Source organism: Stigmatopora nigra, chromosome 12 (genome assembly GCF_051989575.1).
Source record: "Stigmatopora nigra isolate UIUO_SnigA chromosome 12, RoL_Snig_1.1, whole genome shotgun sequence".
Classification (NCBI taxonomy): domain Eukaryota; kingdom Metazoa; phylum Chordata; class Actinopteri; order Syngnathiformes; family Syngnathidae; genus Stigmatopora; species Stigmatopora nigra.
This window is the reverse complement of record NC_135519.1, coordinates 10,658,152-10,685,035: the sequence shown is the minus strand read 5'-3', so window position 1 is coordinate 10,685,035 and position 26,884 is coordinate 10,658,152. Positions and strand designations below refer to the sequence as shown.

The 26,884-nt window shown below is 40.0% G+C and overlaps 2 protein-coding genes and 1 non-coding gene across 6 annotated transcripts; 1 reads left to right on the top strand and 2 right to left on the bottom strand.

The window, feature by feature from the left end:
- Positions 1 to 193: 193 nt before the first annotated feature.
- Positions 194 to 7,921, bottom strand: LOC144205663 (uncharacterized). Its single transcript, XM_077730181.1, has 14 exons — positions 7,743 to 7,921; positions 6,083 to 6,178; positions 5,842 to 5,988; positions 5,577 to 5,654; positions 3,619 to 5,494; positions 3,332 to 3,385; positions 2,948 to 3,008; positions 2,646 to 2,713; positions 1,682 to 2,345; positions 1,385 to 1,606; positions 1,253 to 1,319; positions 1,051 to 1,172; positions 656 to 807; positions 194 to 582 (listed from the first exon to the last, which is right to left on the bottom strand). Exons 1-14 carry the CDS (start codon positions 7,821 to 7,823, stop codon positions 485 to 487), a joined length of 3,786 nt encoding a protein of 1,261 aa, XP_077586307.1. The 5' UTR covers positions 7,824 to 7,921; the 3' UTR covers positions 194 to 484.
- Positions 879 to 1,019, bottom strand: LOC144205854 (small nucleolar RNA SNORA50). The gene has a single exon (XR_013328242.1). It is a non-coding gene; the product is annotated as a small nucleolar RNA SNORA50 (small nucleolar RNA).
- Positions 7,922 to 9,025: 1,104 nt separating the features above from the next.
- ldb1a (LIM domain binding 1a) lies at positions 9,026 to 26,854 on the top strand. 4 transcript variants are annotated; one of them, XM_077729364.1, is made up of 12 exons: positions 9,026 to 9,267; positions 12,812 to 12,913; positions 22,199 to 22,301; positions 22,787 to 22,831; positions 23,037 to 23,112; positions 23,647 to 23,749; positions 24,143 to 24,315; positions 24,396 to 24,518; positions 24,604 to 24,681; positions 25,428 to 25,551; positions 25,645 to 25,787; positions 26,636 to 26,854. In XM_077729364.1, the coding sequence occupies exons 2-12, from the start codon at positions 12,886 to 12,888 to the stop codon at positions 26,687 to 26,689; spliced, it is 1,050 nt and encodes a 349-aa protein (XP_077585490.1). In that variant the 5' UTR covers positions 9,026 to 9,267; positions 12,812 to 12,885; the 3' UTR covers positions 26,690 to 26,854. The 4 variants fall into 4 exon arrangements, with proteins under 4 accessions (XP_077585490.1, XP_077585489.1, XP_077585492.1 ...); XM_077729363.1 differs by having other exon boundaries at positions 12,809 to 12,913; XM_077729366.1 differs by lacking the exons at positions 9,026 to 9,267; positions 12,812 to 12,913 and adding exons at positions 19,385 to 19,537; positions 19,623 to 19,779.
- The last annotated feature ends 30 nt before the right edge of the window (positions 26,855 to 26,884 follow it).

The window sequence follows — 26,884 nt, the reverse complement described above, 5'->3', positions numbered from 1 at the left end:
GTGGCAGCAATGCTAAAGTCTGCAGCTGCCACTTGGCGCCCATCATAGGACAGAACCAGTGGGGTACTGGATCTTACTCTTACCCTTTTTTACATTGCACTAGTAACCCTCCTCTGGCAATAAGCAATCTTACTTATAAATGCAAGAAGTAATTTCCTGGCCTATGTTTTGCAAATAAAAAATAGACAGGAAGTTCAGGTTCAAGCTTTTATTGATGTCTGCAGTACATCCTTCTCCAGACATTTAAAGAGCTCCTGTTATTCTCCTTAAATGATTCATACATTTTTTGTAACACTTACAAATAAACAAAAACAAATGGTCACATTCCATTCTTAAAACTTTTTTACTTAACTTTTTTTAATTATATATCTCTTCAATAGAAGATGTTCGACTAATCCAAAGAAAATAAATTTAAAAAAAAACAAAACAAGGCACACGTTGCCCTTCTGGTAAACGTTAGCTACTTCCTAAGGCAGGCCTCCTGTTACCTCCTCTGACGCTGGGCCTGTTTCAGTAAAGTGTCGAAGTCTAGTGTCTTCATTTTACCCGGTGCTAATGCTGGGTCATGGTCTCTGCTAGAATCTGAAAGGAAACACAGGCAATGTAAGGGAAGATAGAGGTTGAATGCATCTATAGACCTCGTGTTGCTTTCTACCTAGATCAGAATAGGTGGTTTTGCAGAACTGCCGCCTTCCACCAAAGCACAGCTCAAATGGCAGCTCGTCTGGATTGCGCAGCTTGCTTCCTTTCTCAATGGCATTAAAGGCATCCTTGGTATCGTAGTAAGTCACAAACCCGTAGTTGTCCCTGTAATACACAAATGTATGAGAGCTACTGATAGATGACTAGATCACATCATCATTATTCCATCGGGAATCATTTGTGACTTGCATTTAAAAGAGCGACCTGGGGCTTAAAACCAGGAGGCCCCAGTTGTAAGCAAGCCTGCTTATGCTTTAGCATTGTATCTTGACCCAATTAGTCACTGAAGAGACCAATAGGGTTCAGTGACAATGCAACATTGCAAGGAAAGTGAGCCAGAGCACTTACCCGTGTTCCCTAAAGTGCAGAGTACAATCTTCCACCTCACCAAAATAGGAGAAACGATCTCTGAGCTCCCTTTGGGTCATTGTGCCTCGAATTCGACCAACATAAACTACCCGCCTCTCCTCCTGTGAAATTAGTTTCCCCAATTGAAATTCACAATATCAAGAACTTTACAAAAGTCTGCCACTCAAATCTCCAAACTTACAATGGCTTTGTCCTTTCGAGACTTGACATCCTCAGCAACGTATCCACACGTATTCCGATATGAAGGACTAAAGAAAGAATATCTTGAAGCCAAATTCAGAGACTCTGAGAAACATTTGCAGTTAATTTGTACCTATAAACAGTTTCGGCTCTCTTCCACGGTAATCGTCTTGAGGGAGAACAAGATCGTTGTCTTGAGGGAGAATGAGATCGTGATCTTGAGCGACTCCAAGAACCAGAGTTAGAAGAAGAATATGAGTATTTTCTCCTCCTCCTCGGAGAGCTGGATACAGAGGAGCGCGAAGAAGAACAGGATGAAGAGCTGGATCTGCTACGTGAGCCACGATGATGAAACCTAAAGAAGCAAAGGAGGGGGCGTGATAAATCACAAGCTAAAAGGAATTCAAATGAGACGCAATATGGATCAAACCTCTTCTTGGATGACAATGGAGATCTCGCCAGGTAGGGATCTGATTCTACGCTGCTGGACACTGATGGAGTGTCTCGAGATCTTCGTTCTCGCCCTCTCTGTTTTGGGGTGGGGCTGCGAGAGGCAGCATGTCGACAATACGACCTCTCTAAAGGCCTTTTCCGAGGAGTGCTTTCGGTCAATTTATTCTCCTCGCGATCTGGAGAAGCTTCAGGTGTCTCCAGAACAGAGGATTTTCCCATCCCACTAATGCCATTAATCAAACTCTCTGAAGGTGAAGATGAGACTTCTATGCTGGGGTTTGAATCGCAGGTTGTAGCCTGGACACATGGCGGTGTTGTCTTGGCTGCACCAGGGTGTTTGGTGAGTTTAATTATTATCTGCTGTTTCACTTTCAACTGTTTGCCCGCTTCGGAAGTAGAAGGCTTGTCCCTAGTGGCCGAGCAGTAGTCATGATCCAGGCACACAATGTCGTAAGACACAGGGGGAGCAGCCACGGCAGGCTTGATGCGAAATCTGCCTGTGGTCAAAGGACGAGCTTCTATGTGAATAGCCTTGGAAGGGTTCGTTTTGGGTAACTGTGGAGTTTTGGCCTTTCCCAAAAGTGAAATAGGAGTCAGCGGTTTCCACATCTGATGTGGAGGGGTGGCAGGAGGAGTCAAAGCTAAAAGAAAAGGAGGGGAAAAGGCGCAACATTACTACACCAGATAACTGTCACTACCACCCCACTGATGTGCATGGTGATTAAAGAGTACATGCAGTGACGATAAAACAAGAGCATGTACATTATTAAAAACACCCATTTAGGGTGAGGCAACCTCCTGGTCAAAATGGATTTGGCATGCCTATTGCCCTCAATCCCAACTAAAAACTTTACGGCAGTTAGCCAATTGTGATCCAAACCTTCGGTTGAATAAACTTTTTTTTTTTATTTAAAAAGGTGTAATTGATATATACCAATTACCTGCAGGGCTTGAAAGGTCACTGGCTCTGACACGTTCCACAACTGTTCTCTCACGGGCAAATTCGGCACTAAAATGTGAGAAAATAAATTAATTATTCACCTGTATTTTGTAGGAACATAATGTCTATAGATTTGGCTGTGAATCCCAAAGTTGTAGCCTATACCAAGGGCAATTACTAAGGGTTGAGTTTAGCAGCGGGTCTTGGAAAAAATGTCACTCGGACATGTACAAATGTATACATGTAGCACACATTGACTCCATCACACCCTCAGAGCAGCATGAATGCTGTAGGGTAACTCACCTAGAGTTTCCTACAGCTGCTACTCTATCACAGACCTCCGGTAGACTTTGTTGTTCTTTGGCTAAAAATAAGAGCGAGGGAATGGCAGAAGAATAATTTATTAGAAATTTGTGTTAGACTAACCCACATAACCGGTTAGTGATAAAATCGAGTGAATATGGTGTGATATTATATACAGTAAAATCAATACTGTTACCCATTGACCTAAATCAACGCTCAGGGGAAAAACTGTCAGACTATAAAAACATGAGTTTACAACTGCAGGCCAAAAATCGGGCACACAATTCTCCTTTCATAAATAACGGTGTGTTGATCAGATTAAACAGTAACCTATTAAAAAAACCAATAACCTCAATGGACTAGCAAACAGAATAAATGGCTCACCTTGCGTTTCCTCAAACTGTTCCAAAAGGCTGGTTAGATCGGCTGCCTCAATACCTACAAAAACACAATTGGGTGTGAATAAAATCACAAATGCATACTAAAGATAGGACAGGATTTGGAAATAAGGGCAAAATAGTTATTAAACATGCCAAAGCAATGACCTTGAATGTTTGCTTTAGTCCTAAACTATTATGTCATGACATTCGAGTTGAATTTGAGTGAGTTGTCTCTCTCATTTCAATGTGCATTTTAGTTACTATTATTCATGGTGCAATTCTTAAGCTCACCCATCTCAGTGGTGAAAGACTCAATCAGCTCCTGTTTGTGGCTCTTTGCCTTCGGAACTCCTGTTTGTGTCGCAAGTTGTGGTTTCAATTTCAACACAAAATGTTTAGTGTTCAGTTTCGAGGGATTCAAGGGAGAAAGAGAGGGAGTAGAACTTGGTTCAGCATTGGTTACTGGGGCCTTTACAGAAGTGTTGTGGTCGTTTGAGGGATGAGTGAATTGGGGTATAACCTCTGGAACATTCTTGCAAGGTGGGATATTCTCCAATGGAGTTGAAGGAAGAACGGTAGCAGCAGAGTTGCACTGGATTGGCTTTGCAGTGGCTTTGACCAACTGTGAAGAATTCTCCGAGACTCGGGTCATTTCTTCTGGCAGTTTACAACACTTGTCCTTTGATTGGTAGACAGGCTTGGAGTCAGGGTTACAAGAATTAGGTGTAACAGCTGAAGTTTCTTGAGGCACATTTGGCTTTGAAGTCAATGCTCCTTTGAACGATTTTGAATGTGTGGGAACTGTATTATTAGTGGTCTTAGTTGATGCCACGATATAAGATGGTGGCACTAACAGTGCTTCAGGGGTGGCCGGGGCACATTGTCCTCGGGGTTGCCAAGTGGGTTTTACATCAACAACCTCCTTTGCAGCTTTAAAGGTGGGCCAGTGCGGATCTCTTGGGCTTGTCTGTGTCAAGCAAGGGATAGGGGGCAATTCTTTGGGCGGCTCAGGCAGGCTGGGCCACTTGGTGCTATTGTCGCTTTGTATTTCCACCACAACGGGCTTCTTCTGCAGTCGGAGCCGTCGGTACTCGGCCAGAGTGAGGGACTTTGGCTTTGGCTCAGGAGTGGCAGTTGCCATATGCGGAAGAGTCTCAACTAAAGGCGGCCTTGTGATTAGAGCAGCTGCTGGATTGCTGGAAGACACCAAAGATGGTTGGCTGGAGCACTCTGCAGGAGCTTGAGACACCTGTTTAGACATTTTATCTGGCTCCTGGGAGAAGACTGTTGCGGCTTCACTTTTAGCCACCCCAGATTTTAACAATGTTGTGGTCTGTGGAGACACACACCTAACACCTTTCACATTAGATTCAGGAGTCAAAGTGGCCCTTTCTGCTTGGAAAGGTATTTCCTGATGTTTTATGGAATACCGTGTAAGGCTTGGTGGTGGTGGGGTCTTATGCCTTTTATTTTTCTTATGTTTTTTCTTCTTATGTTCTTTGAGATGCTTTTTTTCTGACTTTTGGGATGATTCTCGGTTTCTCATTGTGGCACTCCTAAGGACTCTTTGGACAGATGGATCATCTTTCTTACATTTCTTTCTTTTTTCCCTATGTGATTTTCTTACCGCTACAGTGTCTTCCTTCTGGATCTTAATCAAAAGACTATCTTTCTTCTTTGAACACAAGCCAGAAAATCTCTTTGCATTCTGACAAAATATGCTGTCTACATCATCATCAACAACTATATGCTCTGAGCTGTCAGACCCAATATCATCTTCAATGATCTGATTTTCCATTCTTGATTGTTCAAATGGTTGAGTAACTGAGGGGTCTTGGATGCTCAGGACCTGATCTCCATTTGAACCCTGTTTGAACACTTCTATTGCAATCTCCGTTTCAGGCAAAATCTGCATGTTCCTATTATCTTCCGTGCAATTGGTCCTGGAGTAGGGATGCATGTGTTTAACCAAGTCACAGAGGCTGACTGACAGACTATCACTATGCTCCTCATCAACAATAACAGGAAACTCGATGGTATGGTCTTCCCCGCCTGACAAGGTGCAGTCAGACGGTATAGTGGACATTAGTGGGCTCAAAATAAGAGAGCCAAGATCATCTTCTTCCCCATCACTTCTCTGCAGGGAGTCTGTCATCTTAGGGAGGCTCTGAGTACAAATAGGAGGTAGTTGTTATAACGTAATGGAATGGTATACACTAGGAGTATATCCACTATTTGTGTGGAACTACCTTTCCAGTGGATAGAGGTCTTGAATTTAAAGAGGATTTCTCTGGATGGTACCGTGGCATACAGAGTGCTCTCCTGTGCTACAATGTGGAAAGAAACAATAAGCAAATTGACATCTTCCCACTTTGGGGGCCAATTAAACATACTATAATCATCGTCATTTTACTTCCATCTTGAACTGGGTCCAGTATGGGGGTTGGTTGTTCAAAATAAAAATAAAACAAATCGAGGGAGAGTCAAAGTTAGGAATGACAGTTGTACACTAACCGGTGAGTGATCCCTGCCCAGATCGGACAACAGGTCTGATTCAGGCAATGTGTCAAATGGCGATGGGTTCTCATCATCCATACTGTCGAGGATCTCTGCCAGGGCAGTTAAAAGTGTAGTTTCTCCAGCTTCGTCAAGTCCTTTATTCTGAAAGACATAAGTTGAAGTTTACCAAACAACATATCTTTTTTTGTCAGGGCACAATAATTAAAAGATGTTTTTTTTGTTCCTGTGAACTTACCTCTATAGACAGTGTGTCATCAAAAATAGAAAGGATGGAGGGGTCCAAGCAGTTTTGAAGAACCTCCAGTGTTTCTCCGGAGCACAAATCATCGGCCTTCAAAGACAACAAAGACATCAAAGAGGTAATCATGTGCAAGACACTTAATTGTATTTACAGGAATGTCTTTTAGCTATACACAGTATTCCTGTTCTTTGTTTATGTGCAAAGTGATTCTGACTTTGAGACAAGATCATAGTTTTGCAGGGTCAAAACGGGTTGAATATCAATAGAATAGGGGTGGGGCATGTGTGCAATCTATGGCATACATATTTCTAAGATGAAGCAGGGCGTGGTTGAATGTCTTCCCCATAAAACAGATTTGAAGACCACCTAAACAATCTAAAAGGTACCAATGTGTGAATATGCATGTCAACATTTGAAGATCCGTATACCCTGTGATTATCTGCCAGTAGACCTAATCTTGAGTTTAGATAACTCAAACACATCTGCATTGAAAAGCAGTGTGTGAACTAAAAATCAAAAACAAACAAACACGAGTATCCAAATTAATCAATCAAACTAATGAACTCATCCTCTGTTCGCCCACAATTGATCAAGAAACCCACGTGTTTATATTCACACGCGTCATCAAAAATGGGAAGTTTGAACCTTCACGCTTCTCGTCCACGCGGCGGAAGTTGAATACCCACATGTGACACTAACATACCATTATTTTCATTTAGGCTTTCGTTAAATTCAAAGGTTTGGGCCTTATATGGAGATCAACTTTACTACACAAACTGCACACGGCGTTAATAGTAGCCTCCAAATAATCAAATTAGCGAAATCTGTGCGCATGCGCAACGGCGTAAACGTGATTCATCTCCACCAAAGCACATGTGGTTGTTTTACTATTCTCACACAACCGATAATAACTTGTTAGAATAAATATTTTGTTGAAGGTGCGTTGATTAAAATGTAACGTCTTCAGTAGACATGTACAACAACCACGACGCGGCTCAAATGATGACACACCACTGCACCAATTTGGCAGATACTATACATTTAGAGCGATTTAACTACAAAGCCAATCGTGTTGAAAATATAAAATAATTCAAGTGTGGCTTTTCTTCTTCATGGAAATAAGATTTAGTCGAGGGAATCCCAGATCGTGCATGCTACCAAGCTAGCCGGCACGTTTTTGTGATGTCAACACGTGTGAATGAATCTACATCAGCAGCATTACAACCAAATGCTACTAATCGGTTTGTATTCAATCCATGTTAAAGAAGAGCATAACCAAGTTAACTCTTTGAACTATAACAAAGCCCAATTGTCACATATACAGTTTGGCCTTTCTAATACTTTATTAGATTTGAAAGCAGTTGCGGTGCCGGTTTACTGAAAAGCTATTCGACGAGAAGCTCACAGGGCGAAACGCTAGCCACAATACATTGTTTGAGTAATATAATAGCTCCACCATATGACATAAATATCCGTCTAAACTGTAGAAATAAGTGTCTCAAACACCGCTGTGGTGAGGTCCGAGTAACATCCACGTGTCACTTCTGCAAGCGTATTTTCTAGCTTGTGCGCCGCTGGGTGCACCGATGAAGGCCAACATTACTAAATATTAGGTCATCCGAAAGAAAGTTACAAGTTATAACACATCTGTTACCTCGCCGAATGTATCCAAAGCGAAAAAATCCATATTGTTTGCTGTTAAGGTATCCTCGCCTGCGCCCCAGCGCAACGCCATCTTGAAAGTTTACTCCCTTACTAGCACATGTGCCAGTGAAAAGCCACCCGGCACCAGATACGCCAACTCAAGTTCCCGGCAAAATGACGTCAAATGACGCGACGGAAGAATCAAAGGTAAAACAGTCACGTTTTGTAGTTCTTTTTCAAAGAGAAGGCCGTTTCTACATTTGGCAGTTTGATCACATCAAAGTAGTAGTAGGTTATGATAAGAACACAGGAACAAGCAATATAAATAAATACGTAAATGCAAAAATAAAAAAAATACTAAACACAAAAATGTTGCAAAAATGCATGTTTTTGGGATGTGGGAGGAAACCAGAGTACCTGGAGAAAACCCACACAGCACAGGGAGAACATGGAAATCAATGCAAGAAGCTGCTTAGAAATGTGGGGCGGACGTGTTGACCACTCGGTCACCGTGCTGCCGTTTTCTAATTATCTTATGGAAAAAATTCTGGCGCTAGGTGTAGATAATTTTGAGACCTGCAGCTATAGTAATGATCGATACTATTCTTTTATGATCAATATGTAGTTTTATTCATCCGTGAAATGAAAAGCCTTTATTGTTATTCCATCCACCTCTCCATCTTCTTCCACTTCCATCTCCCAAGCTACTTCACTCAGAGTAAAATGAATGGATAAAACCAGAACATTCAAAGATAAAGTATTTATGGGTGTTGATTGTTCCATTAATGGTATATCTTCGAATTCCCATATCTTATGTACCTTTTTTCAGCAAACAAAATTAAAAATATCCCATTAAACATGTCCAGAAGTTACTATTTAGCTGTAACTTGTAATCAATCTGTATAATTTCATTAGGTTTTGTTCTGATGGCTCAACAATATAAGAGCCGCTCATTTATTGATTTTGTGATTTCGGACCTTGTCTTACTGTTCGTGTTTTATGTTCCCTTTGATTGTCCGAATTAACTTGCATATCCTGTTTTTCCACTCTCTTCTCTACTGGGCAACAAGTCCGACCAGTCTGTTCATCATTATATCTCACCCTAATTTATTTGCTCCTTTCTGAAGCAGCGAGATGAAAATTTAAGTGATCGCAACAGACTGCTACTAACTACTACCTAACTCTGCTCTGCCGTTGCTATGGATACAACCCCCCGCCCTTTCCAGTGGGCACTGAAGGATGGGGCTCTGCGTCATACCAGTGCAGCGAAGAGCAGCCCCCCCCTCCCTCATCTTTTCCTCATCTCCTCCACCTCCTCCTTCCTTCCCTCACTCCCGCCTTCCTCTTCATCATCCAATTTGCACATTGTTTGATTCCCCCCTCCATTTGCGTCCTATATCAGCATTTGCTCATCACACCTACCTCCTCCACTGTCTCGCCCTCTCTTTCTTTGCCAGCTGGCTCAGCTTGTCTTCCACTGCGTTGGCTGACCCCGGCGGACTTTTGCTGGCGAGCGTGCTTGAAAGAAAAGAAAGGTAAGCGCTAAAATGGAATGTGGTGATGAAAGAGAGCCGTGCACATAAGCACTGCTTGTGAGAATGATAGTATATCCGGAACATATGAAATATTGACTTGAAATTTTAGGCTGGGAGAGTAAACCGTGTGAGTGTGTGCTGCCATAACATAAGAGGTGTCTGTTCAAGGAGATGTTTGCCAAGGTAGAGCAAGCAATGCAATGTGATGTACGAACTTTTACATTCTAAGAGCAGTGGTTGTTATTGATGTGTCGACACAGTGCGTGCGTCTGTATCTACGAGAGGGAGGAAAGCGAGAGAGCGCACGTCTGACAGTGCACAGCAGCTTTAATTGCTCCTGGAAGCCATTTTTTGAATCACATTCACGCAATTTTCCTGCCTTTGTTTGATTCGGTCCCTTTAACCACACACATAGAAAACCACATGTGACAGCAGTTAGTGTTGGTGACAAGAAAAAGGGGGCCCAAGGGGATGTTCATTGTCTGTGGGTCCCACGAATATTGTCAGACATGGTGTATGACATTTAACTGTGATGCTCCTGCTTGTTCACTGGTGTGTAGCCAATGTGCCTGTCAGCTCTCGTTCCCAGGCTGACTCATATTTGCTCTTTGTTGTTGTACTGCAGCTGAGTGACAGGCGCTGTTGATGTGAGCTTTTGTCAAACCCGCATGATGAGGTCTTCAGTAGCGGCGGGAGAACCATATGCGTTTACTTTTTGGTCTGACAGACAAGTTGTCACATGTTATATCACAGCAGACACTCAGTGGTCGAGATCAACCTTGACAGGACTAAGTACACAAAAGCAGGAGTCCCTTGCGTGCTTCTTTAAGTGACGAGTCCCTTTCTCTATGATTAGAAACAGTCCCAGTGTATCCAACTGAGAATCCTCAAGTTGTTTATTTATTTTTGCTTTAATGATGCATAATGCTCACAACCAATAACATCACATTATTTAAAAATATAATGTAAAAATGGAATTTCTAGATTTGAATAATCACAGGTGACCATTGTTTTTTTCCAGCCAATATCCAATTACCGCAATTTTAACTGATTGCGTTTTTCTAACTGCTTTTTCGGGGTTCATTATTAGTATTTTCCAACATTTATGACACTTTCCCAAAAATATTAGCAAAAACATAGCTGAAAAAAACAGCCTCAAAATGGGGACCTACGCAGAAAAAAACATCCCACAAAATGGGATCTTTGCAGGAACACAAATCTCAAAATTACAGATCTGTTTGCAACAGGGCATTAATGCTGATCAACAACAGCAGTGTGCCTATAATGAGAGTGATGGTGTTACAGTAATGATGACAACACTAATGAGACTATAAATATATGTGCAAAATCCACTAGGGCAAATGGACATATAACAACTGCAATGATAGCCAGTTTGTCTGGCATTGGTGGATGCGCATCAGCTGCATTAAGAGCTGAGGAACATACAAACATCCAACACACAGGGAGTGAAATAAAATTAGGATGAGGATGCTTGGATGTGGAAAATAGCAATATGACAAATCACAGTACACATTTAATTACCAAAATATTGAATTGACTTTCAACCTAAAAATGTGCAAGATTGAGAGAGTATGCACCTCAAAACAAGATTTACAAACAAAACCAATGATGGAGAACAAATGTCTCCTGTGTTTACCTTAAAGGATGTTGCAGCTGACCACCAAGATGTCTCTGCAGCAAAATAAAGTCTGTGGAATTTATTGTAATGTAAAAGCATTAGGCCTTAATGTGTATTAAATTCCTATTAGCAGTGCATCCTTTTTACATTGAAGAATCAATTGGAGATCCTTGATAACAGAAACTAGTACAATAATCATTTTCTATATATAGATATAAGGTTGTGGAAAAGACAAGTTCCTGAGATTTTTATTAAACCTAAATGCTACATCTCATAAGATTTTGCAGAAATTAGCAAGCTTAAGGAAGAAATTAAAAAAAGAAGAAATATTGATTGTAGTAATGGTAATAGAGAATTATGGCCTGAAAAGCCCAAACAAAAATGCACTTTCAACAATTACCAACCATCGAGTCAGGGATTTGATGGGTTGCAAACTAATTTCTGTTTTATACCTGTGGTCTGCAAAGGCAGCCGAGACATCATATAGTATCAATGCAATACAGTATATCAGAGATGTCCAGATGCAATGTAACAATATAGATTCTTGCCACTCGGTGGCGATATGGTGTAAGACTGTATATATTTACCTGTGTTAGAGAGGTAGGGAGGCACATGCGTAAAATAACATTGCAGTTAAGATGGGATAGTTAGAATAATGATAACTGTTGATCATTTGGCACGTGTTCAGAAAAAAACAGTCTTTCAAATATGAAGACTGCTCAGCCCTATCATGGTTGTCAGTGCAATCTACAGACAACAGTGGCTTTGTATACTGTTTGTACAGAAAAAAAACAATTTATAATCTGAGGTAGAAATGATTTGAAACTGCACTAACATTCTTTATCCATATGAACTTCTCAAAAACCCCAATTTGACTGATTCATCATGCAATGCAAACAAACTTGGGCTGACAGTTAAACGTCACTATTATATGGGCTAATTGTTTAATGTTTTAACTAATTGGCTTCCATTATTGGTAAGCAATTCCCAATCCAGTTTTATACGGAGAGCGGTCAAAAAAAAAAAAGTTAAACAGCCCTTGACATCAATAACATTTGAACATACTATACTGCCGGTCGATTTAGTTGATTTATTAATTTTTTTTCACATTTTTGCTATGGAAAAAATCTTTTTAGCTTTTCAAATTTTACATGATTTACAACATAAGTGATAATCCCACCAAAATTTACCACAGACCATTTTGGCCAGGAAAGTTATACTCAATGATCAAAACCCCAGCACGATCAATATAACAAAGCAATCACTTGCCCGAGAACACTACATAGTAAACTAGTATAACACCATGTTGAAGAGAATGTAAAAGGCTTTCATGTTGTTGTTGATAAGGGAGAGGGGCATATTAACATGTGCACACTTTTCCCACCTCCTGCGGGGCTCTCGTGTCTCTTCTGTCCAGGTGGGCTTTGCATTTTTAATCGATACTGTCTGTGGTGGTTAACGAGAAAGTGAGAGAATGAGAGAGGGGGGGTTAGTAATCAGTCATACATGAGGCATGGGTGCATGTGTTTGTTTGGCATTAATGACCCTCTGCCTCTGGGCCCCTACTGAGAATGTTTATCTCCCACAGCAGCACAGCAAAAATAGACAATGCATCAATGTCCCCCCCCCCCCCCCCCCCACCATACACACATACACACACACAAAGATGCACACAAACGCATCTTCCATGTTCCTTCTGTCTGCTGCGCAATCAAGTATCTCTCCTTCATTTCCCCTCCCACTTGTGTTGCAACATGCCTGTTAATGATGCAGCCACTGCCAACTTCCTGCCTGACAGAGAGTGAGCGAACGAGTAGTGGCCCTGCTTCAGAATCATACCACTCCTTCTTATCTCCACCCCCCCCCCCCCCAACTCTGTCTGCTTGTGTTGTTTGTCCTCAGAAGAGTAACCCATGCGAGCAGCGTGAGGGCTGAGTGCTGCCGTTTCCTTCATAGCCGAACTCCCAACATGTGAGAAGATGTCTGTTGGAGGTTGCGCTTGTCCCGGTGAGTGCCTCATCTTGCCACTCCTCTCTTTTTCTGCACGCTATCTCTGTCAGACAAATGTAAAATAAGTAAGAAGGGCTTCAAAACTATGTCAAGCGTGGGCCAGGGTCACCACCAGGTAGCCTGCAGGCCTGCTTTAAAAATAACTTGAGATGGAATATTGTGATTTTCTTGGAATGTTGTATATTCTTACTGTGATTCATAGAAAACTGCTTTTGCCTTATGCCTTGCTATGTGTATTTTTCAGTTTTTTCTTACCCAAGTCACTACTAAATGGGATATCACAATGATGATCAGATCGATCAAGTTTCCATAATATATTGCTGTAATTTTTACCTGTTATAATTGATGTATACTGTGTCAATTTGCGAGATTCCAGAACTGTCCCGCATGTTTGTATGCAGGCCATGGTCCTTTTATCCAGTTTGTAACAAGTGGGTAAATATTAAGGAAATAAAAATAATCCTACAATAATTACTATGTGAAAGAAAACAATAGTGAAAACATTCATGAGAATCATTAACATTTCTACAAACAAACTTAACTTATTTTGTTACCAGGGTTTAACACTTGAAATTTAGCTCTGATCAACTCAACCAATGTGGAATTTGCAACTTCTGAATAACCCAACATAGACACAAACACCAGTTGTCTATAAGAACAAAAAACTGTAGAATTACATACAAAGGCCAAAAATTACATAATCAAGTCAAAGTGATGGGTTTGTTTTGTTTTTGCAATAGAGGATTCAAACCTAGGCATGACGAAATCTATTCTTCAGCTTTATTTTGACAAATTTTTAACATAATCAGTATCTTCACATCAATATATATATCCGTCCATCCATTCTCTGTACATACTAGTACAACCAGAGCTGGTTGTCGGCCAATCTGGGTGGATGAATATCATAAAAGGCAACTGAGCAAGTCCTGTGGCGCGTTTCCTTACATGGTCTCTCTGGTTTTTACCAAAATTACCGACTTTTTTGTTGTTGGTTTTGTTAACTTTCCTCTCTTATAACTCCCTACCCCCATGCCACACCGTTGTTGACATACCTCACTGTAGGGCAAAAACATTTAATGGCATCCATATGTGTGCGTGTGTGTTTGTGCGGGTGTGTGAGGAGGGTGTAAAGGCGGGTTTGCAGTGTCAGAGAGAATGTTGTGAAGCAAACATTATCCAATGAGTTTGTGCACATAAGGTATGTGCAGTAGATGAACTGTCAGAGAAGTGTATGAGCTTGCTGAGGCACGTTTAAGATGGTGGATCTAAAAACATAAAGCTACAGTGCAGCCTGACAATGTATGAACAGATAAATTATCTTATGAGAAGGTGCATTATTTACATCAGGGGTGTTCAAAATACAGCCAGCAGGCCAACAGTTTTAATGGATGATAATTTCATTAAATATGGACTGCGCAAGAAGCTTAAATTTAGCTTACATTGCACTTCTAAGGCTTAACACCAGATGAAGATAGTCACTTAAAAAACACCTCTCCAACAGCTGAGAGGTCAGAACCTGACAACATGTTGAAACAAAGGTAGGAAACTGTGTAGAATAGTTCGGTAGTGTAAATTTAAAGATATATATTTGGGAAAATCCTTATACTTTTGGAATATTTTGGTGTAATCTAATTTATTGACATTTATAGATCCATTGTTAACTCTCTCTGTGTTTATACTCTTTTTATTCAAATTGTAAATGTAAACTAACATTTCTTTTGTTGCCAATTAGGTTAATCACATGGAAACATGAGTGCCCAATACTGCGTTTAATTTGTTTGGCCAGTGTTTTCATAGCCATAAAACACAAAATTTTATGGGCATCAAATCAACACCCTTCATGGGAATATATTATATTTGTTTCATTCTGCAAAACAAAAATTGGGGTCATTTTAGTATTATTTGTTGCCCCTTTCAGATTCTATTCTGTATGTTTTGTGCATGTGTGTAAACAAATAGCCAATCTTATCCTGAAATCATGCTTCTCTCCCTTCTGGCTATTGGTCTTGTTGCTGGCTGTTTGTGCAGTAGTATTATTTAAATGGCTTCACCGAGCATGCCGCGTTAATTTGTTGACTCCAATTGTTGGTAAGGTGCAAATCCATTTGAACTGCACTGGCAGTGAATGTTCACGTGCCACTGACGGTGAGCGACGTCCGTCTGCCTACTTGAAATGTGCTTGCGACCTTCTGTAGCTGTGACTTTGCCTTTTTTTAAGGCTTTGTTCTCTGCGCCCTAATGCAGTGGAGCCAATCACATCCTTTGTTCTGACTAAATGGTAAAAATAGATCGCATGCATAACCCCTCTCCTCAACCCCCTCGAACGCACCCACTCCTGCACACTCTCCCCTCAGCTCATCACTCTCACCCTCTCTCTCTTCCATTCCTCTCACTCTTTGCCCTTGTTTCACTCCCGCTCTGCACTAAAATCGCTGTTACCTCATGCAGAAAGTCACATGGTCCCTGATAGGAGAAAAGTGACTTCAAGCAGAGCCAAGATGGCAGCTTTTTATTTATTTTTTAAATTTTTTATTTATTTATTACACAACAACCTTAGCTTAAAGCATTATTCTTCTTCACTCGTCTCTTCCCTCCTTACAGTAAATGAGATCAAAATGGCCGTGTGTGTGGAAGCAGAGAGGAGGAATGTGTGGGAGATGCTGGGGCGTCTGATATAGATAGAGAGAGGAGGGGGTTTGCAGAGTTGAGATGAGCTCTTGTGATGTCACATCTGCTTCAGGGCCCTCAGCCTGGCAGTAGAAAGCTGGCGTGTGCCACCTAACCAAACTGGATAAAGGATTTGGAATTGCATAGTACATCTTTAGCCCTACTCTAATTAAGGCCCAAGATGGACGGGACCAAAAGACATACTCGATTACACTTTTGAATGACTTTGTAAAATACAAATCATCATCACACTGTTTCAAATTTTTACAATAAGACTTGATAAATATCTATATGCAAACAGGCCAGAGATGGACTCTTAATAATATACACTGTGTTCATATTAGCGAGAATGCAAATCACGGTAAACGCTGACAGATGGCAGCCATTAAAGGAACCATTTGCCATAAAACAGGATTTACAAAGTACAGGTTTACCAGCCGAGCTGTGCAGTCATGAAAATATCAGCAGCTCTGTTGATATATTACCTGTGAATTAGTTACCGACAATGTAGGCTTTGAGAATTTGTACTGGAGGTGTGACATTGGCATTTTTTTTTGTCTTTACACGGTGTCCCTATAAATCAGCTGTGCTAATATTCCTGTCAAATTTAGTACGGTGCCATAGGTGTTTCATTATTCAGTGGAACAGCTCCAGCATTAGTCTTTAAATAACTAGATGTACTGCTCCCATCTGTCCCTGCGAGCAAAGAAGGAGAGAAATATGTTCCACACCAAGGAAAGCACCCTTTTTTTACCCTGCACACACCATTCTTTGTCACCATAACAAGAGGATTTAATTACTAATTAACTGGCTATTAATGGTACCCTTGCAGGTTTTCAAAGAGTTCTAAAACTTGGTCCAACTGTCCTTGGACCCCTCCACCCTCACAACCACTTTTAATTTACATTTAACTACCATGTGCCCACTGAATGCAACGGGTTTGCCTTTTTTTAAAAGCTCAAATTATTAAGTACCTGTTTAATAAAAGAGTTTTCCCTTACATCAGTTGGAATCAATAGAATATTTGTACACTGTTCCATGAAAAACCTGGTTGGGAACAGTGAGGTACTGTTAACAATTATGTCACTTCACCTAACAACTGCGCCAACCAAACTAGTGATAAAAACTGATGAGAATGTTTATTTTATGGAAAGAAATAATTAACATTAGGAGTCAAGGGTTTTTTTTGTCTTTTGTTTTCAGTTTTGGCAAGGCAGTAAGTAGCCTGATGAAAATGTTTTATTTTTGTTATAGTAAATAGGGACATACATGCACACATGAGTGTAGTGGTATAGTAGTACATGGCCTATACTATCGGCACACAAATTTAACAAAGCAACCCCCCCCCCCCCCCACACACACACACTCACACACACACGCACTAAAATACATTGTACTTTCTTTGCTGATTTTGTATATTGCAGGTAAAATGAAAAACTGAATCATCTGTATACCCTTTTAAATAATAAAAACAGTTAGTATATGTGCCCTAATTGCAATGTACCTTTTTAGAATTTATAATTTATCTCACAATTTCTAGTTTATAAGCCTCTCTCTGATTGAAAATAGAGCAGTTCGGACAGAAAGATAGAAATATGCATACATTCACACAAAAATATCTCTTATTATAGTTTCAGTAATGCATACAATCCAAATGGTTCTATGAATTAAAATGATATTTATAACACTTGAATAGAATTGATTAATTTGCCGCATATTTCTCAATTAAATCGATAGTACGCTCTCTACTATTTTGGAATATTTATGAAAAAAAGGCTCCAGTAGAGGACAGTGTAGCTTCAGGTTCTGTGAGGTCCTTGCATTCAAAATCTTCCTAGATAAATGTTGTTTAAACAGCGTCCCCTACCGATATTATCTGTGATGCCTTTTGAAAATGATGTATTATTTCATCACTAATTTCATGATCAGGCTCGGATTTCTGTTAAAAGACAAGGATCTCTGAAATAAATAAAAACAACTGTCTCTAAAGTTCAAATTAAGTATAATTAGAACTAATATAATGTTAAAATATAGAAATTAGGTTATTATTTTCTGATTTAAAAAATGCTCACCATCTACAAATATACATGCAAAAGTAGTGCATGGGTTAGTAGTATATTTACTAAGTATGGAGATTGTGTCAAAAAAAACTTCATTTGTAGAGTGATTTTTTTCCTACAAATGCAATAGTAGGAATCTGATCTGAGGCTTTATCAGTAAAAATACCCCATAGGCTTTTGGTGTACAGTATTTACTCTCAGCGTGTCAATAAAACCTCATCTACTCTCCTGCTTTATATAATTACACAAACAATCTAAGTGAAGGCCTCAACAAATTGAGCTTTAAAATGCACTTAGAGACCACAAAGGCTTCTCTGCTTCTTCAAACCTATTGCTTGTAAACATCAGAGTGGTTATTGATTAAAAGTGAGGCTACAGATTATATCCTTATATAATATGATCCTAGAAAAGGATCAGGACTGCGGTTTGAAAAGGATTTGAGCCATCAGCAAAGTTAATCACTTCCCAAAAGCCTTTACAAAGACGCTTTGAGTTAACCAGCCTGATTAACGCTCATCACTGGTGCAGATTTACTACACCGTGCAATCTAGAGCATTTGATCATACTTCAGACGCTATAGAGATAACAAGCAAACGCTGTTTTAAGACAGACAAGGTCAGGACAGTACAAATTAAATTCACCATCATTAGTTCATTATGTGTGGATGATGGCTGAAGTCTATGAAATTGATTCCATTGCCTGTTACACAGGACAAACCATATTTAAAGATAAAGCCTCACCATTGTTCTGACATTTTATGGCTGAAACATCAAATAAAAATGATTTTACTTAAGAAAACTTGTGCGTAAGTAATATATATATATATATTATATTACTGTTGTTTTACTTCAAAGATTGCACGTATTTGCAATGCTTATAATTGTAGGTTTTGAACTCATGCCGTGAGTGTGGAAGTCAGGCGTTCTGACTACTGAGCCAACAGGATAGTCTTGCTTTAGGTGCAAGAAAATTATTTGAAACTCCAAAGGATTCCTGTTTTCCTTATCTACACACAGATAAATTCTACTGGATGCATTACCTAATAATTTGCATGTTTGACTGCCAAATTGAAGGCAGTGGAATTGGTTTGAAACTTCTACCATAATATTTACAGTTATCAAAGCACTATACCACTTTTAGGTTGATGGTTATCTGTTTTTTTTTAATTTGGAAGTATATATATATATATATATACTTTTTTTTTCATTCATTCATCTTCCATACCACCCATCCTCAAAGGGGTTGCGGGGGTTGATGGGGCCTAAACCAACTGTCTTCGGGTAAAAGGGAGACTACACCCTAGACAGGTCGCCAGTCAGTTGTAGGGCACACAGAGAGACAGACAACCACTCTCAATCATACCTAGTGGGAGTTGAACTCAGTCTGCCTGCACCAAAGTCAGGCAGAAGAATCACTGCACCATGAAGCAGCTATGCTCAATTAAAGGCAAAGATGTGAAAATCTCAATTTCTATTCAGGTGGATTTGTGCTGTGGCATGTGATTATTTTCCCAATGTAGAATAGGTCAAATAATAACTGTGAAGAACTGGTCTAGTGCCTGGTAATGCGGTATATTCGGATCTCAATCCACACCATATGTAAAATCATCCGGATCGTGATCCGAATGTATTGCATTAAGCAGGTACTACACCGGGCATTTTAAATACCCCAAGATAAGAAAAAAACTATTGTTGCGAATTGAGTCCTTTAGAATAAAACTGAATGAGCGTGCGCGCCAGCGTACGCGCAGAGGGGCGGAGTCTTTGTAGCCCCCCTCGAGTATCGATGGCCTGGCTGCCTGGAACAAAGGGTCTTGAAGTCCTATTAGCAGCAGCAGCAGCAGCAGGAGGAGAAGAAGAAGAAACAGTACTCGAAGATAGGAACTCACGCACGCGTATGCTAATGCAACGTTTTTTCGAAATAAAAGAAAACTATTAATCGCAAATTAGATTTAACAAGTTACCGCTTGGTGCTTTTAGTTTCCTCATCTGATCGGCGTCTTATGTGTAGTTGGGAACCGTACAAGTGCCTTCCCAAGCGACGGAGCTTGGAGCCATCACCGTCCAGCCTCTCCGGCTAGCATCGACGCTAGCTGGCTTGAAACAACACCACATTTCGGTGGCCTTTTCTCTACAGGTAACCACACCGTATACTGCATCGTCGTATTCGCCACTGGTCCATGGCGATTTAGCGAATAAAAGTGAGGGATATTGCAAAGGGATAGCTTAGCAATGTCATCCGTCAATGAAAGCATGATGGATGCGGCCCTGCGGCTCCGTTTACACCGTTTTGCGGTTTGTTTGGGTCGGTTTATGTGTGTGTATGGGCTTCTTGTTCATCACACAAGGAAGAAAAGTCTTTGGATATATTGTTAGTCTTGCTTGGACTGTTTTGTTTTCTTGTAATCACTTGGAGCATCCGTCTGTTTGGATGGAGCTCCATTGTTTGCACGAGTGGTGGGTGGATCGATTGGGGTGTCGATATTACCATCGATACAAACGATGGTGTTTGATATTCATTTATACACTGTTTGTCCCGAGAGTTTAACTTGAATGTTGGTTTTTCCTGTAAGAAAGAAATGACCGCATTTAAGGCAAACCCTAACAAAAATGTAATTGAATGCCTATAATGTCAATATGCAAGTGCAATGAGATTTAAAGCATTAACAAAACGTGCACATATTAGTAGAATTATATACGATTAAAAATGAAGTGAGGTAAAAAAAAAGTTCTGGATGTGAGGGAGCTATGTTGTTTAGTGCAATTTCATCATGCTGGTCGATGTCAACTTTGTTTTATTCTGTATATAAATTAAGCAAAAACCATCTGCACGACACAAAACTTTAGCCGAATTCTAAACTAAATCATGATCAAGCAAACACACTATTAATATTATTTTGCATCACTTCTGGCTTGGCAGTCTCAGGCATATTGTAATTTTCTTAAAATTCAAATGCAAATTGTGAATTGGTTTGTAACCCAGAGTATTTGCATTCCATGGACTTTTTTCCTTACATGTGATCTTTCAGATTTTGCTCAATTACAATGATATATTATTATCATGGAGAATTATTGCATCATCACCCAACAGCCTTTCAATTTATGAGACAAGAAAGGTGTCCAAAATGTGAACATACTTGTTGAAGATGCAACAACAAACTTTTCTTCAGTGCCTTCCCTGGGATTGAAGCATGTGTGGAAATTGACACCTGTCCTTCTGGCGTTTGTTTTATTAAATCTAATTATTAAAAAAAGTCATATCTTAATCACTTTGCCCAAACTTGTTTTCTCTCAGGGGATGTTTTCTGAAAATCTAAGCATGCTAAGGACAATCACATTCATTAGTTAAACATGAAATATATTATATTGTCATAAAATTGAATTTTTTGGGAGCATAAATCCTCCCTGCATTGGTCAGCCAAAGAGTTAAAAGGAGAGTGATCTATGCAGTTTAATTTAAAAATGACAAATGCTGTTCTGTAGCACTTTTAGTACTCACTAAGGCATTTTATCAAAAATATATTTTTCTCTCCAGTTGGGTGACCCTTAAAAGTAACCCTTAGCCTCTAAATGCTTGGTGAGTCTTGGAGTACATATAGGACATTCCATATATGTATCTGAACTAAACACGATTTTTATTCGACCCAGAAAAATTATCTAAAATCCTGGCTTCTACCAGCAGCAAAGAAGGGGTTTTGGACTAACACCAAATTGATGCTTTGGCTGGCTCTTCAACGAGATTATCAAACAAGTACAGCCTATTTAGGCAGCATTGCAGTCATCCCTGTATTGGTTTTAATCTGGCATTTCTGCCTTTTTAACCTGCCATTGACTGCCAGTGAAACATGCTAGGTACAGGCGCAGTATGTTCATGTAACACATTACAATACAACCACCAAACAGGCAGATCCAACAATCCAGCGACCTATTGTTATGGCACAATGTGAAACGAGAGCATATGCGGAGAGAATGACTGTCCTTTGGGGCAGACAGGGTCATATTTCCTAGGAATGCAAAAACCCCCTCCTCAAACCTTCCATGTTATATGCCTCTGCTGTTGTCGGGTAAATTTAAGATAGCTTTAGTGGGACCATATGAGGTCCCACAGAATATGTTATCATTAATACTTTGGCCAGCAAGGGTTAACCAGCGCCAGGGAGTAAGGGGTATTAGATGAGGGGCAAATAGAGTGGTGGGCGTGTACGTACATACAGTGCAGATGGTGATGGGCTCTCATGGACGGGAGGGATCCCGATGTCACTCTGGATGCTACAAGAACCGGCCAGATCGTGTTTGTTTTTCTTGTCCATTTAGCAGATTGAAGATGCATTAGCTAATGAAAGCAGCTTGGAAAAACGAGGTGGGTTTATGGGGGATAAAATACATTTCGGGCGGCACACTTTTATTGGAGCAACCCGCAACATAACAGCCAGAGTTGGATTACTTGTAGATGATGTTGTGATTTGGACGTAGCAACATCGAAGCAATCTTCACTAAATCTTTACTCTTCTTCCCTCACCCGCCCCTTCTGTTGCGCTCTCTGTATCTCTCCGCAGGCTGTTCGTCAAAGTCATTCAAGCTGTACTCTCCCAAGGAACCACCAAACGGCGGCAGCTTTCCCCCTTTCCACCCAGGCGCTATGCTGGATCGAGATGTGGGGTAAGTCTCCTTGAACCAAGTTGACACCAGACCTGAATTGAGGAGATGAATAATGCTCCCATTTGCTTTTGTGTAATTGGATTTTCATTTCTTTTTAATGTATTCACCAGGGGTGTCATGACACACAGCAGATGTGTATAATGCATAAAAATGATAATGAAATTGATGTTATAATAGCCACTACTACTACTATTACTGCAACAGGTACATTGGAAAAGAAATAACCCCAAATTTATGTAATTATGAACTTTTAGGCCTTAATGCCCTGCTCTATTTTGAGTCAGTCTATTATTAATACATTTCAAAGTTATTTTTTGAATAACGCCAAATCCATGTAGCGATCCTAACATGAAATGAAATGATCTTCATGGATATGAACCTCAATTTTAATACCGCTTTCATTCCTGAATTTCTACTTTCACTTATGATTGTTTTGTGTGTGTGTGTGTGTGTGTGTGTGTGTTTGTGTGTGTCTCCACCGACAGGCCCACACCCATGTATCCCCCATCGTACATGGAACCCGGAATGGGGTGAGTTGAGACTGGTGCAAATAAAATGGACGTACATTCTTGGTGTCACTCTAGACTTAATATTTTACTGACTAAGAATAACATTGTTAAATCTCTTGTAATTACTTGGCTTACACACTCGTGTGTGTTCATATGCGTGTATACACAGTGGGATTTGACATCAACGCTTCATACTGAGTATTAAATTTCCTATTTCCTGTCCTAGGAGACCCACACCATATGGAAACCAGACAGACTATCGCATGTATGAGCTAAACAAAAGGCTACAGAATTGGACAGAGGTGAGGGATGTCATGCAATCTATTTGAAAAGATTCCCAAACTTGAGCAAAGCTCACTGGTCTTAATTTTCAGTAATATTTTATTCACATTCTGAGCCATACTTGGACTGGGGCTCTGATTTTAATATTTATCTCCTCATTTGTGGCCTTCAAAGTGGGAAATGAATCCAGAACCCTCTCTAACTTAATTTACATTAAAGCTCTAATAAGATTAACTGATCAACCTGGCTAAAATGTAATTGGAGTGCCAACTGTTTTCAATGCCTGAGTACCCAGCTGAGCCGCTGTAATGAGACACATTTTCCCTTAGTGTCCAAAGAAACGGCAACAAACGCATGCATGATTATCTCTGCACGGCACAGGGATTTTAGCTGTAATGTTTTGGAAGATTTGTGACCAAAAAAAAAATTGAATATTCTAAAAATGACCACTTTTAACTTCCAGGCAAAATGAGTTTTGTTATTTTGTGGGTTTATGCAGGATCTTAAGTCAAGTTAATGACAAATGAGTGAACGTTGTTTGTTTCCTCGTTCAGGATTGCGACAATTTATGGTGGGATGCCTTCACCACAGAGTTCTTTGAGGACGACGCAATGCTCACCATAACCTTCTGTCTGGAAGACGGGCCCAAACGATACAGTAAGATTAAGTCCTGATGCACACCGCCAACACTGTTGAAAATGACTGAAATTTCATGCACTCTAAGGCAAGGAGTTTCCCCTCCTGGGGGGGAATACACAATTTTGTTATCGCAGAATACACTGCAGATTGCAAAGCATTCCGCGGAAATCAAAACAGTCTGCGGAATACAGGGTGGAGTGCAGTAAACTTCATCTTACCTGTAATTTTCTACTATATATATACTTAACTTATATATACTTGGATTAAGATTATCCGGCTCAGGGGGATATCTTCCACTTAGTTTTATATTTTTCCTTTAAATGACACTTCTGCCTCAAACTACAAATTACTTTATAAGTCATTTTACCTAACTTTTTTTGTATTATTAAACATGTTTTTATTTTTTTTTAGCAATTGGAAGGACGTTGATTCCCAGATATTTTCGGAGCATCTTTGAGGGTGGTGCTACAGAGCTCTTCTACAACTTAAAACATCCAAAAGAATCCTTCCACAGTAATTTTGTCTCTCTTGACTGTGACCAGTGCACCATGGTCACCCAGAATGGAAAACCCATGTTCACACAGGTATGGCTAGTATATCGGTAGCTTATCCGTTCGTTGGCTTCCAAAGCAAACTATTTTTTTGCTCTTTTTTTCCTGCAAAGGTTTGTGTGGAAGGCCGTCTGTACCTAGAATTCATGTTTGATGACATGATGAGAATCAAAACGTGGCACTTCAGCATCAGACAACACAGAGAGGTCCTCCCGAGGAGCATCCTAGCCATGCATGTGAGTGCTATCCAAAACCCACAAGCATTTACAGTGCTTTTTGTGTGCTTTAATTATATTTGTGCTGTCAATCATGCTCTTGCAGGATCCTCAAATGCTGGATCAGCTGGCTAAAAATATCACCAGATGTGGGCTGTCCAACTCCACACTTAACTACCTCCGTGTAAGGAAGTTTTCTTTTAATAGTGCTCACCACTGCTAGATCAATAAGGGGCAACCTTGATAGTCGATACCCTTAAAGTGCACCAGTTTTAAAATTCAATCAACATTTTTTGGAAGACTGCCCCCAAATTCAAACAAAACATATGCCTGATTTGAAAAATGCTTGCCATTCTTCAGCTTAGTGAACATTATGTATTTTATTTAGCCTTTTTGTGTTAAAGTTAACATTGATTAAAATTCTAATCGCCTGGCAAATGTTGCGTGTTAATACATAAATTTCACTGCACAGATTGCTCATCTGGTGAGTGATCCAGTTGATCCACCCGCTAGGAAAGAATAATCCCGGTTTGATTGTTTCTGGCCAGTTGTCGCCGGCGTTGACTCACCCCAGTGTCATAGCTAATCATATAAGCGCAAGAAAAACAAATTAGGGCCCCCCACATTTAAATTAATTTATGAATAATATCAAGGGCAAGTTAACTGGAAATAACTAACAAGTGGAAATAACATAGAGCACACCTGATAGTGCAATAGCATGAAACATAGAGCTGTGTGCAAACCTACATAGGCTCAATTTGTCATTTGGGTGGGAATGGAAAAGCTATGACATCATCCAAGGTCAATATCAGGTGGAATATCAATCAACTAAATTGCTTTGGACAGTGGTGGTACTACTTTGCAGTGGGCTTAGTGCCACAAAGCACTATGTCTTTTAATTAACAATCTTTAAAATTCTATCATTTTAAGCTATGTGTGATATTGGAGCCCATGCAAGAATTGATGTCAAGACACAAGACTTACAGTTTGAGTCCCCGAGACTGCCTGAAAACTTGCCTCTTCCAAAAGTGGCAGAGAATGGTAGCACCCCCAGGTATGAAAAATAATGGACACTCTCATACTTTAGCTTTGACCAAAAGTGCTATTGTAGTCTTGAGGCCATGATCATTTCTTCATGTGCTTGTAGCTGAGCCTGCGAGACAAGCACCTAACAAGCGGCGAAAAAGGAAAGTGTCGGGCGGCAGCACGGTGAGCTCTGGCGGTGGCGGTAATAACAACAGCAACAGCAAAAAGAAGAGTCCAGCCAACAGCTTCTCACTCTCTAACCAGGTACTTGTTATCATGGATTCTGACTTCCTTTAAGGTATAGCAGAAAAGGAATGGGGAAGGTTGTAATGAAGTTTGTTATGAAGTTTGAAGTTTGTAAAGTGTAGGGTTAAAGTCTTTTGGGCAGAAAGAGCTAGTATTGGACAATACTGGTCTTAATTTCATTTGTTTTTCTTAGCTGTATTGCATTGGGTTGACTTCTTGCTGGGCTAAACACAGTTGGCTTAGACCTGAGTTAGAATGAATGTCCTTTAATAAATACATTGCAGAGGATTCTAATTCAGGCAACGTAAATGTAATAATAATTTTATTCTTTATTTCACTCGACAGCATTTACCATTTTCCTCCTCTTTATGCTAAAATTTTTGCACTTTGCCAAATGTGTCTGTGGTCGCAGTAATTGGACGTCCATCACTCAATCAGACCTTCAATTACGTAGCACTCTTCATGCTCATTAAATGCAGCAAAGTATTTTACATTCTACTACAGCAGGAGCAAAAGCAATACTCATGCATTTGCGTGCACAAATTTTGTTCACACCTTTTGTTTTTTGCATAAAAGCCTCCATATTTTAGAAAAATGAAATGAAGAGGCTGTCTCCCACTTGCTGGCCTTACAGTAAATGGGAGTTAGGATACAGCGCCATTATAAATAGTAACATGTTGAAATGGGGGAATTATTTTATTGAAAAACGCTACATTAAAATATTGCAGTCTTTTTTTTCTTGACATGACTGTGTGTTTTATGAGTTCTTGTTCCAACCCCTTTCTGGCTAGGAAGAAATGTGTGTGCATTCTTATTCAGTATCAAATTTGTTTATCCGCTTTTATAAAATTATTATTTTTTTGTAGGACCTGGTTGGAACAAAAACCTGTACTGTTCCGGACCTTGAGGACCGGAGTTGAGAACCACTACGCAATCACAATCCACTCCAGCACACATACACAAATATTCACACACATCCACGCAACATTTCGGTATAGCAGGATGGTGGTACGCTGCATGTCTGGACCAGAATTGACAGAAGTGTTTTCATTTTCTAACTTTTTTAATGTAAAAAAAAAAAAAAGCTGAAATATTCTTTGCACTGTTTTCACAAT

Coding starts and splice junctions, on each gene's coding strand:
- LOC144205663 (XM_077730181.1), bottom strand. CDS start 7,823: ATGGCGTTGCGCTGGGGCGCAGGCGAGGATACCTTAACAGCAAACAAT. Junction 2,714..2,947: donor GCAGCTGTAGGAAACTCTAG/GTGAGTTACCCT, acceptor CTCACATTTTAG/TGCCGAATTTGCCCGTGAGA. Junction 2,346..2,645: donor TGACCTTTCAAGCCCTGCAG/GTAATTGGTATA, acceptor CTTTTCTTTTAG/CTTTGACTCCTCCTGCCACC.
- ldb1a (XM_077729364.1), top strand. CDS start 12,886: ATGTCTGTTGGAGGTTGCGCTTGTCCCG. Junction 23,750..24,142: donor AGACGGGCCCAAACGATACA/GTAAGATTAAGT, acceptor ATTTTTTTTTAG/CAATTGGAAGGACGTTGATT. Junction 24,682..25,427: donor CCACACTTAACTACCTCCGT/GTAAGGAAGTTT, acceptor TATCATTTTAAG/CTATGTGTGATATTGGAGCC.